The sequence below is a fragment of the Anoplopoma fimbria genome, chromosome 18 (assembly GCF_027596085.1).
Source record: "Anoplopoma fimbria isolate UVic2021 breed Golden Eagle Sablefish chromosome 18, Afim_UVic_2022, whole genome shotgun sequence".
Classification (NCBI taxonomy): Eukaryota; Metazoa; Chordata; class Actinopteri; order Perciformes; family Anoplopomatidae; genus Anoplopoma; species Anoplopoma fimbria.
In genome coordinates, this window is record NC_072466.1 from 1,740,908 (window position 1) to 1,757,747 (window position 16,840).

Here is a 16,840-nt window from a genome sequence, read left to right on the forward strand (position 1 = left end):
TTTGGACACCCATAGATATGACATAGTTAGTGGAACTTTGAATCAACATGGGAAATATTCTAGTAGGTTTGAGCTGTCAATGTGTGTTAAATAGATACAAGTTATAATTTATTTATAAAAATAAATGACTAAGTGGCAGCAGATGTTGAATATTTGTCCTGTTGATTCTCATTCAACCACATTCTGTGGTTCTGTAACATCGCTCCATAAATTAGGATGAGGCTTAGAGTTCTCACGCAACTCAACCTCAACATTAGTGAAAGTAAAAAGATGAATATCCTGTTAGATTAAAATCATTCTCCTGAGTTTTGAGAGTTTCCACATGGAAGAGTTTCTACATGTGGTTGATTAAAATGCTTTTAACTGTGTCAGCTTTGCTCTTAAACTTTGGAACTGTCTCACATCGGACTTAAAAATCTGTTTTCTTTTTAAAAAGCATCTTCAGACACAGCTAGTCTCAAGTTTCTAGTTTTTTTGTCTGGATCTTTTATTCACCATTTTGTCTTTTGTGAAGCACTTTGTGACGTCTGCTCTTGAAATGCCGCCATATATACATAAACTAACTGTTCCTTCCACTCATCTCCAGGCCTGATCCAACCGAGGGCCCTGTCCTTCTCAGAGGTCGGCCCCAGAAGCTTCAGGGCCGCCTGGGAGATCGACGCCACCAACGTGGAGTCCTACCTGGTTCAGTTCAAGCCGGCGGACGACCAGGACGGGCACCATGTGTCCATGTCTGTGCCCGGGGACACACTCACCACCATCCTCCCTCGCCTCGTCCCCCTCACCCGCTATGAAGTCAGCGTTTATGCTCAGTACGACAAAGGGGACAGCTTGCCTGTGACCGGCTACGAGACCACTTTAGAAGGTACGTTGACTCCAGACATTTTATTTAAATGGGAGCAGCCGATAAAGGTTACTAACTCGTTGACATTTTCTGCAGAACTCGGCTCCGTGCGCGGCCTAAGAGTATCCGATGAGACCACAGACAGCTTCAGAGTGTCGTGGCAGGCGGCTCCGGGAGACGTCACTCGGTACCGGTTGACCTATGAACCAGTAGGGGACCAGAGCTCGAGGCTGGAGACGGCCACCGTCGGCCCCGAGACCGACATCGTTCTGCAGGAGCTGCAGCCTAAAACCACCTACCGCGTCACCGTCACTCCTGAATACATGACCGGCTCCGGAGTGCCGCAGCAGGCGGACGGCACCACCAAAGAAGGTGACTATTTAATATGCTTTTATAAATTACTATTTGGCACTGGAAATGTCCAGCAGGAAACGTTTTAATGTCAGAACTCTGACCAGAACACAAGTATGTCATTGAAATATCACTGGACTACTTCTAGTGACAGAAGTTTTTCAGTGTCCATCGAGCATAACACCAATAAATCTGTTTAGAATGAATTTACAAATTATGTTCCATATAACTTCAGATCTCAAATATATATACAAAATTTGAAAAAAAACTGGGTGTGGTTAATTTTTTCAGACTCCATTGCAACACTACACCACCTGCATCAACCATATCATGATGCATGATGGGAACTTTTTTTTTTATTGCCAACACTCAAAATATATTCATGTTTGAATAAACTCCCAAAGCAACACAATATATGTAAAAAAATATATTAAAATTGTACATAATCAATACATTTAAGATTGAATTTGTCTCTGAATTTTCCATCAACAAGGATCTTATATCCCGGAAATTTCCCAAAACCTTTTCAAGTTGTGTAAACTCATTTTGGCCATAAAGATCAGAGGAAGAGCGAGGGCTGCATATAGACGAGGTTATCGTTGCATTGTCGGTATCTGCGTTAGGAAACGTTCTTCTATAAACTTATCTGAAAACTGCAGTAAATGAGTTTTCAAAGGGTTAACAGAAATTGATCAACAGATCACGATTGTCTGAAGCTCCAAGAGGTGGAAAAAATCTTTGTTCCAATACAGTTTTTGGGGCCAGAAGTTGAGCTCTGAAGTCCAGAAATCTGTTAAGTAATGTTGAGTCTGGTTCTGATCCACATCAGGTGCCTGCAGATGTCTCTAGATCATTCTGTTTGTGCTACGAGACAATAGAAAACTATAAAAAACTGCACATTTAAAATGACGGATGATGAAAACATTCCGTCTTTCTTTCTGTTTTCGTCATTTGAAGTGGAAATAAGTCTTTATTCCTTTCTTTTAAGCTGTCATCTGTTGGCGTTTGCTTTCATTCTGAGAAAACTAAAATGTCCCTTTGACTGCCAGGAGTCCACACATTTTTGACTCCTTAACCCTGCAGTGTTAGTACAACCTGCCACCCATCGAGATCCTCGTCAGATCTGTCCGGCCTTGCAGGGAAAGGAATGAAAAAACAGACGGAAGCACTGAAAGCTGGGAAATAGTGGCGGGTCAAGACGTGCTCGCGTGTGATAAACAAGGGGGAAGGAGAGTGGAGGAGCCAACCAGACTCTAAACGGTGACGTTAAACTTGGTGATCCCTCATGGAGGAATCTTCTGAAGGCATTTAAGATTACCCACCTTGAGCCAAACGAACGGAAATAAACTAATCATATTCCCGTCTCCCATGGCAGCAATATCCGAGTGTGCTGTTCACCTCCTGGTTTCTTCCAGCGCCGTCAGACGGCACAGCTGCTCGTCGTCGGAGGTGGTTTATAAAGAAAGAGGCAGGATTGATCCCAGCTTGCACCTCTTTGACATGAAACACCCAGCTGGCTCTCAGATGGATTTATGTTTTTCCATCCCCGCGACTGCACGGCTTACGATATTGTTCCCATTACAATGTTTACCGTGCCATGACTTTATCTCAGAACTATGAATTGCCTTGAGGCTTTTCATGCACTGCCCTTTTTTGCTTGCAGCTTTTTCCATCAAGTCGTGCATTGGCACAAAAATACAGCAGCCAGTTGGGAACCACTTCACTGTTTTTACATTTTCTGAGTACTATTTGGGAAAAACAGAAGTGCATTTCACTTAAAATCCATGACATTGCATCAGTGAGTAGGAAAAGAAATCACTCAGATGCAACAATAATACATTTCACAGTAAAACTCAGGCGGAACATGAGTCACGTCTTTATTTTAACTATTCTTTTTTCAGAGGGGAATTGTATGAACAGGCCCTACTTACACTAATGCACATACTGGTAGTCGCGCAGTACAAACAGCTTTTCTACTGTGCAGCTTAACTGGAGCAACTGGGAGTTCAGTGTGTTGGTCAAGGACATCTCACACAGAATGTTTCTCATCCACTTTTTATATCCTTTCTTTCTCAACGATCTGTGGATCACTACCAGTCCATGCTAGTATTCTTTATAAAATAAGTATGTATAAATACGTTTGTTCTCGTTGTTTAAAGAGCTTAGGAAACACAGATCTTCAATAAAGTGTAATCTTTAATTGACAATAAATTCATTCACACCAATTCTAAGAACCAGCATTTTTTTATAAAATCAAATCAAATATCTCCAAAAACATCAAACTCTCTTGAGGATTTTTTGGATTTATTTGTTGCATATCAAACATTTTAAAAGGAATCAATAAAAAAATATATTGCTCGATTAATCAATCAATAAAAAATAATCAGAAAAGTTTATTTTAATTACTTATAAATACTCAGAAGCAGCTATAAACCTAATAAATACATTTAATGATTTTCATGTTTCTTTCCTTGAAATAATTGTTTAGATTGTTATCTGAACACAAAAAAGATTTTTTGCAACTTGAAATGGCAGAATTCTAAAGACAACCTTTGATTTCTTGATGAAGATAAAAAAATTAAACGTTTAAAAAGTCCATGATGCAGATAGTTGTTCTGTGCCAGGCATCATTTTTCTGACCTTGTTCCCGACCTCCTCAGCCAGGGGTTCCCCTCGCGACCTGAGGGTTTCCGACGAGACCATGTCCTCCATGAAGGTCTCCTGGGAGCCGGCACCGGGGAAAGTGCTCCAGTACCGCGTGGCGTACAAACCCTCCGCCGGCGGCCCCGGGAAGGAAGTGTCGGTGAAGGGCGACAACAGGGCCACCATCCTGAAGAACCTGCAGCCGGGAACCCAGTACGACATCTCCGTCAGTGCACGATACCCGTCCGGCCTCGGCGACGCCCTGGAGGGACAGGGCTCAACGCTAGAAGGTAAGCCAGTTACAGTTTTGTTTAATTTACTGCATTTTGGTTGCGAGGTGGCAGAAAAACATCACAACAAGCAGATAGATACCCAGGAGGCAACATCCTGAAAAGAGTCTTAAAGCTGCATTCTCTCTCCTGTCCATCAGGGGGCGACTCCTCTGGTTGTATAGAACTCTATGAGAAAATCAGTGTCACCTGATGAATGTCAGTCCAATACGGTCTCTCTTTTAGCTCTGGTTTTGGTCTCCACCACCCCTGAAGTAAATCTGTGTCTTTAGCGGCTAAATGCTAATGCTAAATTCTATATTGACCCATTAGTCTCTGAAAACAGCTGCCTGCTGCTGCTGGAAACACAGAGACTGAGCCAGACGGTAAATAAGGAGCTAAAACAGGCTGAAAAACAATCCTCTTTCAGCAACAGATTCACTTCATACTGAGTCATTTCATTCAGTATTAATATAAAACATGAATTTATTCAGGTTTAAATTTTTAAATCTCTTTTAGTTGAAGAACTGAATTATTATTTAATTCTAAATTAAGATACAGCTCCTCGTAAAGTGTGAGTATGAGTCCTGAAAAAATGTCTACAGACATATGATTTACATTAAGTAAAGCCCTGTCTACAAGAGATACAGTGAATAAATAAAGATATCAAGATATCTTAATATCTGTCCTCATAGTTCATGCAGAGACACTAAATGAAGTCTGTTAATATGAACTGTTTGTTCTGGCACGCAGCTCTGATCCTCCCAGAATAAACCAGGATTACTCTATTTCGTGTTATGACTGAGTTGCTCAAATACCACAGCTAATGCTTGTGGTTTCACTGTAATTGCTGTGACTACAACTTGGAGGAGGTCCAAATCGTCAGGAGGGCTCTTAAAACAAACATTTGATGCAAGTCTATGGTTAAAGGGGGCTTTCTTTTTGCTAAATGTTAGATGAGATCCTGGTTGTGATACTCAGAGAGGCTTCAAGGGTCGGGCTTCCTGTTACAGGAGCAATAATAAACAAAAGAGGTGCTGAGGAGGAGGAGGAGGAGGAGAGGAAGAGGCCATCCGGCTTTCATACAGGAGTTGTTAAAGAAAATGAATTTGGTAACGATTAAAGAACAAATTAAGGTCAAGGTCCAAGGTCATGTAGAAGATCAGATTGTTTTATCACCATCATTTTATTTATATTATAAAACCAAATCAATAGAGTTCATCAGATCAGGAACATAATGCTCAAACAGGTTTAAAACAAATCCCCAGTTTAACTTAAATGAATAAAGAAAAACTGATAGAAGTCTATGAGAAAATGACTCTACTTCTCTCTTGATTTATTCCCTCAGTAAACATTGTAAACATGAGTTTATGGTCTCAATCTCTAGTTTCAAGTCTTCTTCAATACAGCATGATGTTCATTTAGTAAATGATGCTCCATTTAGAGTCAAACAGACCATAAAGCAGGGGATGCTTTAGGGCGGGGCTACACACTGATTGACAGGTCGACACCAGAGACGTATACGGCGTCTCTACGTCACTCCTCCTCAGTCCATATATGGTCACTTCCTGCTCACTGGTTACAGAAATTCAAGATGGCGACGGCCAAAACGCCAAACTAAAGGCTTCAAAACGTCCACCAGCCAATGAGTGACGTCATGATGACTACGTCCACTTCTTATATACAGTCTGTGGTCTCACCTATTGGAGCTGTAGTTTTTTAAGCCACAGACAGTCATAGTAACAATGGACAGAGGAGACAGAGGAGACAGAGGAGACAGAGGAGACAGAGGAGACAGAGGAGACAGAGGAGGAGACAGAGGAGACAGAGGAGGAGACAGAGGAGACAGAGGAGACAGAGGAGACAGAGGAGGAGACAGAGGAGACAGAGGGGACAGAGGAGACAGAGGAGACAGAGGAGACAGAGGAGACAGAGGGGACAGAGGAGACAGAGGAGACAGAGGAGACAGAGGGGACAGAGGAGGACAGAGGAGACAGAGGAGACAGAGGAGGAGACAGAGGAGACAGAGGAGGAGACAGAGGAGACAGAGGAGGAGACAGAGGAGACAGAGGAGACAGAGGGGACAGAGGAGACAGAGGACAGAGGACAGAGGAGACAGAGACAGAGGAGGAGACAGAGGAGACAGAGGAGAGGAGACAGAGGAGGAGGGGACAGAGGAGGAGACAGAGGGGACAGAGGAGACAGAGGAGACAGAGGGGACAGAGGAGACAGAGGAGACAGAGACAGAGGAGGAGACAGAGGAGGAGACAGAGGAGACAGAGGAGACAGAGGAGTCAGAGGAGACAGCCTCACAGGCTCAGAGGTAAAGATGAGAAACAGCAAGACCCGACAGGAATGTGACCCAGCTGAAGAGCAGCAGGGAAGACTGACTCATTGCTGTCTCTGTTTCTTTGTCTTCCTCTCTGTTTATGTCTTCGTCTCCATGTGTCACTATTTCTCACCTTCTGTCTTTGTACTTCCCATCTCCCCCCTCACATTTGTCCTCACTCCTGTTTTCTTTATATCACCTCCATCTGTCTTTCTTCAGCCTCTTTCACACATAGTTCCTGTTGCTAGTGGTATAAACATTTCACACATGCACTACATTCAGGAACATGCCCGCTGCCCTTTGAGCCTTTTAATGCAAGCCATGAATATGCTGGAATAGATAGGGCAAGGTGCAGTCCTGCAGATGGCAGTAATGCATCACATCTGGAAGCTAAACGCCATTAAAACGCAACAGAAGAAGAAGAAGAAGAAGAAGAAGAAGAAGATGGAGCAGGGCTGGATGTAGGAGTACGTGGCAAAATATATATCTTGTTCTTGCTCAATGTTCAACAAGTTTGCAAGACAAAGTCAAATTACCCGTGAAAAAGCATTGGCGAAACTTTGTGAACAAGTCATCAATGGCGTCTTGTGATTGGTTTGTTCGCTCCACCTGAAAGCTTCTTCTGTTGGACGCTTCTGCTTTCATTCACAGCTACTTGAAATGTTACGAGGTCTTGAGGTTTGGTACAGATTCCCATGAATATCAACCACAGCTACCTTTCACACCCTGGACATTACAGGGACATCGTTCTTTTCGTTCCACCTTTTGAGGGACTTTAATACTTTTGTCCACAGTCTGTGTTTCGGCCTCTCTGGTCCCAGTACCACGCAATCAACACAACCTCCAATGTTTCGTCTTCTGTCTTTTCAAAGCTTCAGGTTGTCTGGCCTGTACTGGCACAGCGTGGTGCATTTGATCGGCCGTGTTGCGTTCAGGGTCTTGGTCAGGCCTCCAGACATCCCTGGTGCTGGCAGGAGGCTCCTCATTACCTTTGTTTCCCATCACACGCAGAGATAAACCTGCTCAGATCTGTAAAACCCAGCTGCACTGATACTGTACCCACATTAAAACCAATGAGCTCAGTCTTTCTCATTGTAAAAAGACTCTTATTGTACAGTAAGAGCTCGTATTAAGCTTCACCGGGGCCCTCGTTTAAGCACAAGAGATTTTCTGTTTACGACCAAATGGGAGCTAAAATGGAAAACTCTTCTTTGAGCCAGAAATCTGCAGGTTACGATGCTTTCTGTGATGTATTAAAGCTAATTCAAGTCGCTGCTCAAACTACCGTATAAAGGCTTTTTATTCGTTCCTTAATTTGTTCAAACAATACTACAGTAGATCCCGGGATAACATCCAATGACATCTGGATAAATTAGGTCCATCTCACTCACTTGTTTGGTGTAAACTTGTCCACAGCTGAATCTGCAGCTAATTTTGGCTTTTTATTCACCAAGTCCTTCATTCATTTGGACAAAACCCCAAAACCTTGACATTAACCAGCTCTTCTTGAGTGTGAGACCAGTTTGACTTGAAGTTTCTTTGGGATGAAGAACTTTTTCAGGAAGGGAACATTTCAGGAATCATTTATTGTCAAATGATGATGGCGCATCTTTTGAAATGATAAAGTCCTTCAAGGAGGTTATGTTTGTTTATCTGTCTGTCAGCAGCATTACTGAAGAAATACTCGACGAAACAAAAAAAACTCAAATACAAATCAAACAAAAAATTGTAAAATTGTGAACGATGGAGAACTTTTTTGTGGGAAAAGGGAACATATCAAGGATCATTTATCGTCAGATTATGGCGATGCATCTTTTAAATCACACAGCTTAACAGTACCTACATCAAGGAAGTTGTATTTTCAGTTCGGTTTGTTTTTCTGTAGCAGCATTACAGAAAAACTACTGCTACGTCCAATTGTCTTGAATCTTTTTGGAAGGGTGCAGCAAGCCAATGACGAATCCATTACATTTTGGAGCGGATCCAAATTACAGGGAAGATTCAAGAATCATTGAAACCTTTGTTAACATTGAGAGATTGGACATTTGGCCTCTAAGAATGACCTCTTGGTTTTAATGAAAAGTTGTAAAATGTGTCTTTGAATAGGTTTTCCAGACCATATTTGTTTTTGTTTTTCTAGCTCATGAGCTTTATGTTGTCTTTTACACTTTCATGACTCATTAAACTGAATCCTCTTAAACTGGCCGCTGTTCAGACGAGTTTGTCTACATCAGGAAAGCTTTTTGATTCTAGTCGTTGGTGTGATCAATCTTAGACCCCGAGCTTTACAACCTGTCAAACTGCTAATTAGTTTCTTACAGTCTTCGCTTGTTTTGGCTTTCCGGGCTTTTTGTTTTTGGTGAGGAGATACTTGTGGGTTTTGGTTTATGACGAGGTCCTACTCTCCAACTTGGCCAGAAAGCTGCAGATTTCATCTACAAACCGGGCTTCGTTCAGTCTTTCCTGCGGCGTTTCTGGATGACAACACAGTTTAGTTCCCAGTTTAGAGTCGTGATGAAAGAGCGAACATATGTTTTTAGCAAGAAAACGACATCTCTTGAGTTGTCACATGAAGGTGATAAAGAACATGAGCGCTGCAGGGTGCTGTTCACTGGCTGTGGACACATATTTCCCAACCACTGAAATGTGCTAAAAGACCTCAGACATGTTTCCTTCATAACTCTTTTCATAATCTATGATGGAAGATGTTTTATTGAATGTTAAATCTTCTGTTAAATAGACATAATGCTGTGAAGTGGAGGGATTTATTCAAAGCAATGCGTTTCATTTTTCACAAGTTGTAATTTGACCCCCTAAAGACTATTGGAAAACATGCAGTTATCCCCTAATTCAGATTCTGCTTATCAATGTGGATTTAATTGAATCTTAAAGCTGAGATATGAAGTCTTTGCTCATAAGTAGCGAGGTGTTCTGTGGTACTTTTTTTGGTAAAAGCTCAAAACACTTATGATCTGTATCTCAAGAATCAGAAATGTTGTGTTTTTATTCTATTTTATAAACACCACACAGTGGTTTATATTGTCAGACAGGATTTTACTACTTTTCCACTAATAACTCGAAACAAAGTAATCATGGTGGCATTGAGCCATCCGTTTAGAAGCCTCGAGTTTGGCATTTTGGTCGTCACCATCTTGTTTTTTTGGAACCAGAAGTGACCTGAGGCTGGAGTTCAGAATTGCTGAATTGCTCTAAATGGAGCATCATTTACTAAATGAACATCATGCTGTATTGAAGAAGACTTGAAACTAGAGATTGAGACCATAAACTCATGTTTACAATGTTTACTGAGGGAATAAATCAAGAGAGAAGTAGAGTCATTTTCTCATAGACTTCTATACAACCAGAGGAGTCGCTCCCTGGTGGACAGCAGAGAGAATGCAGGACGCTTCAGAATGGACTTCATTTCCTGGGATCATTGCCAAAGTGATTTTTCTCTCCCCTCAATCTGGGCCACCGCTGTGAAAACAGCAGTCACTCTCGGCACCTCGAGGTGCTTTAAACGGCTGATGGTAGATGGAACATGTCAAGTTGCCAAGTTTATACAAAGTAATGAGCCAAGACAGAGAGTTTCCACTGAGACTGTGAGGTTTCAGCAGCAGGGAGTCTCAGACAGAGTCCTCCTGTAGCATCGTGTCAGACACCAGGAGTTATGATGACCTGTACTTTAGAGAAAAGTACTAAGAAAAGATGTGAGATAAATAGATGGATTAGGGAGACATGCAGAGCAGTGGAAATATCTTCAGAAGTGCTTTTCCTCACATTTGCCTCGTCACAGACTCTGGAAAAATAAATCCGAGTGCATTTGAGGCGTCTTCTTGCTGAACGCCAGAATATTCCACACGCCATCTGACTGCTGTCTGCTTCAGTTATTTTCAACTCCGCTTCCAGCTCGGAGAGACGGAGCTCCTCGAAGCAGATAAAAATATTGGCAGCAGCCTCGTAGAGCTCCATGCAGCTCGTGCTAACGGCGTCTGAGACATGAGCAGCACATGTTAAATAACCTAAAACATGTACATTCATGAAGCAAAGAACAGACTGGAAGTTTAGCTTCATAGGTACATACAGTTTAATGTGTTTTTCTCAAGTCGGCTCGTCAAATTAAAAGTCTCATCACGTGTTAGCAGAAGCGCTAAAAGCTTTTAATATCAAGTATCTCTGTCATCACATGCTTGTCATCTTAATAGAAATTTCCATCAAAGCAAATAGCCTCCACTCAACAAAATCCAGGCTTCTTTCTTTTCCAGTTTTTTTAAATATACTTTTTCAGCAAAGTATCTTGAATTTTAATCCAGACCAGAAACTATTTTTCCGGCTATAGACATTTGGAGACGTTAGTGTTTCCTTTTCCTCTTCCTCTCTCATAAGATGTGTATCAATTGGCAAAACATTTGGAATGGGATTTATCTCTCTTGATTATATAGCTGCAGCTGGAACTTTGTAAAAATGATCATGCTGTGGAAACCTCTTCAGCGGTTCCACTCTACACGCTGTCATCTTCACTAAACTGGAGACGTCCTCTTCTATCATTCATAAATATTTCAGGCATCTCTGTCTCTGTATATCTGCTTGCTGCAACCTGAGTTGCTCTGGTTGGAATTAGATTTGGTTAAACTAATATATAAGGTTTTGCAGCCTTCAGAAAGTTGAGTCTGAACCTCTGAAGACACTTCATTTCTGAGCGTCTTCAGAGGTAGTGGTGGAGTTACATTCTGAGATCCGTGAAATAAGGAACACAAGTCAGATGATGAGACTATAATCTGAACAAACAGGAAGTAAGACAAACTTTTTAAGAAGAGAAAACAAAGATGAATGGTATAAATCATTCAAAAACTGTCCATATTGAACATTTCAAGTTAAACCCAGACCTCAAAGCCACAAGAATCAGACCCAAAGTTATAAACTGAAAATGTCCTTTAAGTCAGTCGGACGTTAGCAAACGAAAAGTTCCTAAAACCCACAAGAAACAAGAGAGACATGATGTCACCGAACAGCTCAGACAAAGTCTAAACTGTAGCCAGTTAAAAGGTCAAAGAGTAGATATAAAACCTGGATATCAACATTTTGCTACCAACAGAGGGAAGCAAAGATTTGATGACCAATAAAGTAAAAAAGAAAAGACATCGTTGTCTCAGTGGACACATGTTTTTTGTCTCCCGTCTCCTGATCCAGAAATGTTTTTGTTTTATTTGTGAATCGCATGTTTTCCCCCAGTCTTCTCTGCACTTTATAGCTGTCGTCAATTCTTTTGTCCACTTGATGGCCTTTTAATAGTTTCCAGTTTGGAAAAATAATCTGACCTGCCAGCAAATCCAAATAGTTCCTTTGTTTTAAAAAATGAAGATAGATTTAAGAAGAAAACGCACACATACTGGAAAGAACGTAAGATATTTATGCAATGAAGACACAGTTGAGTTTTAAAACGTCTGTTGTGCACGAAATCTGGGAGTGTTTTTTGGGTCAAAATCTAAATATCGAAAAGAAGCTGAATGTTAAATTGAATCTGTATGTAAAGAAAATGCTTCACTAACTACATCACTAATGAATCACATTGAAACACACTACAGAAACCACGTTTTAACACCTTTGCTTGTTGTTTTCAGAGGTGGGACCCCCAAAGAACCTGGTCACCAGCGACGTTACCGACTCCAGCTTCGCGACGTCCTGGACGGCGGCGCCCGGCAACGTGAAGACGTACCGGGTCCGATGGCAGTCGCCTTTATCGGGGGAGATCGGAGAGAAAATGGTGCCGGGAGACGTGACCGCCACCGTGCTGGACCGTCTGCGTCCGGAGATGCTCTACCAGGTCTCTGTGGTCGCCAACTACGATCAGAGGAGCAGCGACCCGCTCACCGGACAGGAAACCACCGACGGTAAGAACATCTGTGGACACTGAATGAGCTCTGGGGACAAAAACAATCCCACTGGTTGGGTAAAATAACAAGTGATACGTACGACTTTGTAGAAGCTTCATAGTTATAAATAAGTCAATCAAATAAGTGCATACAAAAATTTGTCATGGACATAGTTCATTTAAATTACAACCAAAGATTATTAAGAAGCATTGGACCACTTTGCATGAATAGAACATCTGTTGTTGCGTAATTCAGGAAACCACAGAACGTAAGAAAGACTGTGGACACTGAATGAGCTCTGTGTACAAAAATAATCTCACTGGTTAAGTTACATAACTGAAAAACCTAAGACTTTGTAGCACTTTTCAAAACTGTGTTAAAAAGTGCTTCAAAGTGACAAATAAAATAATATAAATGCATACAAAACAATTTATATAAGTATATAAATCAAAGAAAAATTGGATTTTTACAACCAAAGTTTATTTAGCATTGAACCAATTTGCATGAATAGAACATCTGGTGTTGCGTAATTCAGGAAACCACAGAACGTAAGAAAGACTGTGGACACTGAATGAGCTCTGGTGAAAAAATAATGACATTGGTTAAGTTACATAACTGGTAATACAAAATACTTTGTAGCACTTTTTAAAACTGTGTTACAAAGTGCTTCATAAGTGCATACAAAAATATTTGAATTTAAATATAAAAGCATTGAACACATTTAAAAGAATATACTATCTATTTCTGCATTGTGCAGGAAAGAGCAGCTCTACTGAACCGCCTCGAGGTTAAGGAGCGTTGCTCAAGGTTACTAAAGATGAGTTGCTTTTAGTTCACATGTGCATCCAAAAAATCCAGGTGTTTAAAAGTCATTGGTCAGCTCATAGACACAGTTTAAGCTTTAGTTTAAACCCTTTAGTTTGGGAAGTTTCTGCATGTGTGCCACAAGAATATGAGCCAAAGTAAATTCAGCACTTTCTTTTGCCACAAAAACAAAATGGATTTCAGAGCTTGCACAATCGAGCACACGTTTTCTGCCTTCTAGTCTTTAGAAATAGTCAAAATTTTAATGAGGATATTTGTTTCAAAATGTAATTGGTAGTGAAACACCAACATGGTGAACGTTTTGCTGTGTTGCGCTCTGAGAACTGCTTACTGACATGTTCCATCAGGGACGAAGCACGCAGTGAAAATGTCAACACATTCCTCATTCTACATGCACACATGTGTGACCCAGTGGTTTTAATCCATGCACACAGGCCAACAACACAGAGCAACATGCAGAGGTCTTTAGTACGCGTTGTTCCTCGATGCATCCGTCCAGCAGAACTGTTCCTCCTCCGGCTTCACAGATTTACTCAAATCTATCAACACGATGAAAAGTTGGACACCATGTTTTTTTTTTTTGCCAGTAAAAATCCGTCCGTCTAAAAAACCCTGACCCTTTCATTGGGATCATGAAATGTAAATATAATTCCCCTTGCAAAGTTGTTTTAATCACTTGCAGGATCATCGGAATATGTGAATCACATTTTTAATGGTCTTTTGGTTGTTTCGGGGGGGGGGGAGTGAATGCCTAATCCACTACCAATTAGTTTTGGCATGAAGCTGATGGAATTACTAAGCGTTTATGCCTGCAGTTATGAAAACATAACGATTACTGAAGGGATATAAAGGGAAACCACACTTGGCCTGAACATAAAGAGGGAAAGATGATTGTTTTTAGGGATTATGATGAAAAATAACAAAATGTTTATGGCTGTTCAGTAGCCCCCAATATAGTCATGCACATATGGAACATAAAAACTGATAAAGAATGGTCTGTTTATAGGAGGTTTGATGGTAAAAGGAATATAATGGATGGCTGTATAAAGGTGGATTAGAAAAAAGAAGTTTATAAAGATTTATTGTAAAATTGGTGAATACTACATAACTTTTAAGGTATCGAACAAAATAACCAACTACCAAGAAGTATAGAAACTTTTCCAGCCAAGCGATACCTTCATTTGATCCTTTTTATACCAAGATCTTGAAATACATAACTATTTGAATGGTTTTGCTCGCAGCCAATCACTGCAAGCTTTTTTTCAATTTAATGCAATCATAATTGAAACCTTAAATTTGACATTTTGGCCGCCACCATCTTGACTTTTTGCAACCCATGAACAGTTAGTGACCATATTTGGACTGAGGACTCTGGTGTCGACCTGTCAATCAGTGTGTAGCCCCGCCCTAAAGCATCCCCTGCTTTATGGTCTGTTTGACTCTAAATGGAGCATCATTTACTAAATGAACATCATGCTGTATTGAAGAAGACTTGAAACTAGAGATTGAGACCATAAACTCATGTTTACAATGTTTACTGAGGGAATAAATCAAGAGAGAAGTAGAGTCATTTTCTCATAGACTTCTATACAACCAGAGGAGTCGCCCCCTGATGGACAGGAGAGAGAATGCAGCTTTAAGAAACCCACGGTCGCGGTATATTTGGCAGAGTTGGTATCGGTTTTATTAACGATACCCAGCTCTAACTAATCTTAGCTAAAACTACATTTCATAAGAGGTCACAGAAATATTAATACGTTTGAAAATGCATGGAAATATTTCCCAAATCCTGTTTCTGATTTAAAAAATACAAAATATTGTAAATATAAACTTAGATCTCAGGGTTCATGCTGTTTACTGCCCACATGTTTCAGGCTGACACTTGAATATCTGATTCTGCTTTAAAAAATGTATTTTTTATTTTCAGTCTCTGCTGCCGGCAAAGCGTTGACCGTGTCTGACGAAACCGAGCGAAGCATGAAAGTCTCGTGGATGCCGGCGCCGGGAAAGGTGGCCCACTACCGTCTGAAGTACGTCCCCGTTGCAGGAGGCAAAGAGGTGGCGCTCAAGATCCCCGGGACGAGCACCTCCACCGTCATGAAGCGCCTGCAGCCCACCACCACCTACAACATCACCGTTCACCCCATCTACAAGCGCGGGGAAGGAAAAGCAAGGCAAGGAGTAGGAACGACACGTACGTTGGTCCATAATTCAACCCTCTGACAGACAGTACACCGCAGAAACATGTCCACCTAGACCACCACGTTCTTAAACACATTATCAATGATGGAATGAAATCAGAAAGAAATCTGCAGCTGAGGTGATTTTAGCTTTTTATGGATCCCAAGAGTCACAGGGTGTCATGTGACTGATCTGTCAGGCTGGATGTGAAGTTTAAGGTTTAATATTACATTTTAACTCAGTTTAAATCAGATGCTCTGATGTAAAGGACAAAAATGTCCACGTCAAAAAACTGCCAAATAATTATACTTGAATATTATTTTCTTAAATCTTTCAACCAATATCAGTCCAACTACCAAGTATTTATACATTTTCTAGTTTTTTTTCCTCCCCTGTCTCGGTTATGTCAATGATTAGCAACAACGCTGATTTCGATGCATTGCATCAAACACTGCAGTGCTCCATAATACAGCAGCTATGCCCCTAGTGGACACCAGGAGAACAGCATGTATTTTACATGAGGAAAACTTTGAAGCCAGAGTTCGAGATTAAAAGCCTTATATAATAGAATGCATGATTTTATGCTGTAATGGCGGTGGGATCAAACATTGTGGGGACGTTTTTGTCCTTTCAAACAAACAGTCATGGATGTGCGTCAGGTGATTTAACTGGCCGAGGTTATTCTCAATGCTCAACAGAACATTCATGACTTTATCTGAATCTCCGTTAAGAAGAAACATTTGTTTGAATTCCCCGTAAATCAAACCCTTCATGGCCAGGATAAAGAATTACTGGAAGTTCTCCTCTTTAATATCAGCATTGCAAAACAAACAAAGAAATCTGGCTTGTTTGACAGGTTTGTCACTCCAACGTTAACACGAGTAACGCCGCCTTGGAAACAAACGGGATTCTGTCATCCAAGCTGCAGATTTATTTAGTTTTTTTTTCCATCGTTCCACCCAAAATAAAGAGTTTGTGACTGACTTCAAGTTGAAACGACTTGTTAAGATGAATATTTTTCACACTACAGGAAGCAGCGTCGTTTCACCACAACACTAAAATCACAATTAATAAACACAATCACTGCGCTGTCATTACTAACACATGGCATGACACTGGGCTTTGTTAACCAATGACACCGTTCAAGGTATTGTATTATGGACTAATGAGAAACTGGACTTAGAATGTGGTGTGGCTGATCTTCAAAGAGAACCTTCTGCCATGAGTTGATGAGTTGTGTTGAATGTTTGTTCTGCACAAGTTTGTCCTGAAGTTCTGGCCGGGGTTCTTCCATTTCAGTGTCGCCGTACAAGGCCCCCAGGAACCTCCAGACATCAGAGCCCACCAAGGACAGTTTCAGGGTCTCCTGGGATCCGGCACCCGGACAGGTTCGGGGCTACAAAGTCACCTTTCACCCCGAAGGGAATGATATTGATCTTGGGGAGCTCCTGGTGGGACCCTACGACAATACAGTCGTTCTAGAGGAACTTAGGTAAGCTTTCATTAATGTTCTAAATCTAAATAT

General features: G+C 41.1%; 1 protein-coding gene across 1 annotated transcript in view; it reads left to right on the forward strand.

The window, feature by feature from the left end:
• Window positions 1-16,840, forward strand: part of col12a1b (collagen, type XII, alpha 1b) — a 123,389-nt gene that overhangs the window by 16,661 nt on the left and 89,888 nt on the right. Inside the window, 6 exon segments of the mRNA XM_054617961.1 lie at window positions 587-865; window positions 941-1,216; window positions 3,856-4,128; window positions 12,058-12,327; window positions 15,062-15,328; window positions 16,615-16,807. Of these exon segments, the coding sequence (XP_054473936.1) occupies window positions 587-865; window positions 941-1,216; window positions 3,856-4,128; window positions 12,058-12,327; window positions 15,062-15,328; window positions 16,615-16,807 (1,558 nt within the window).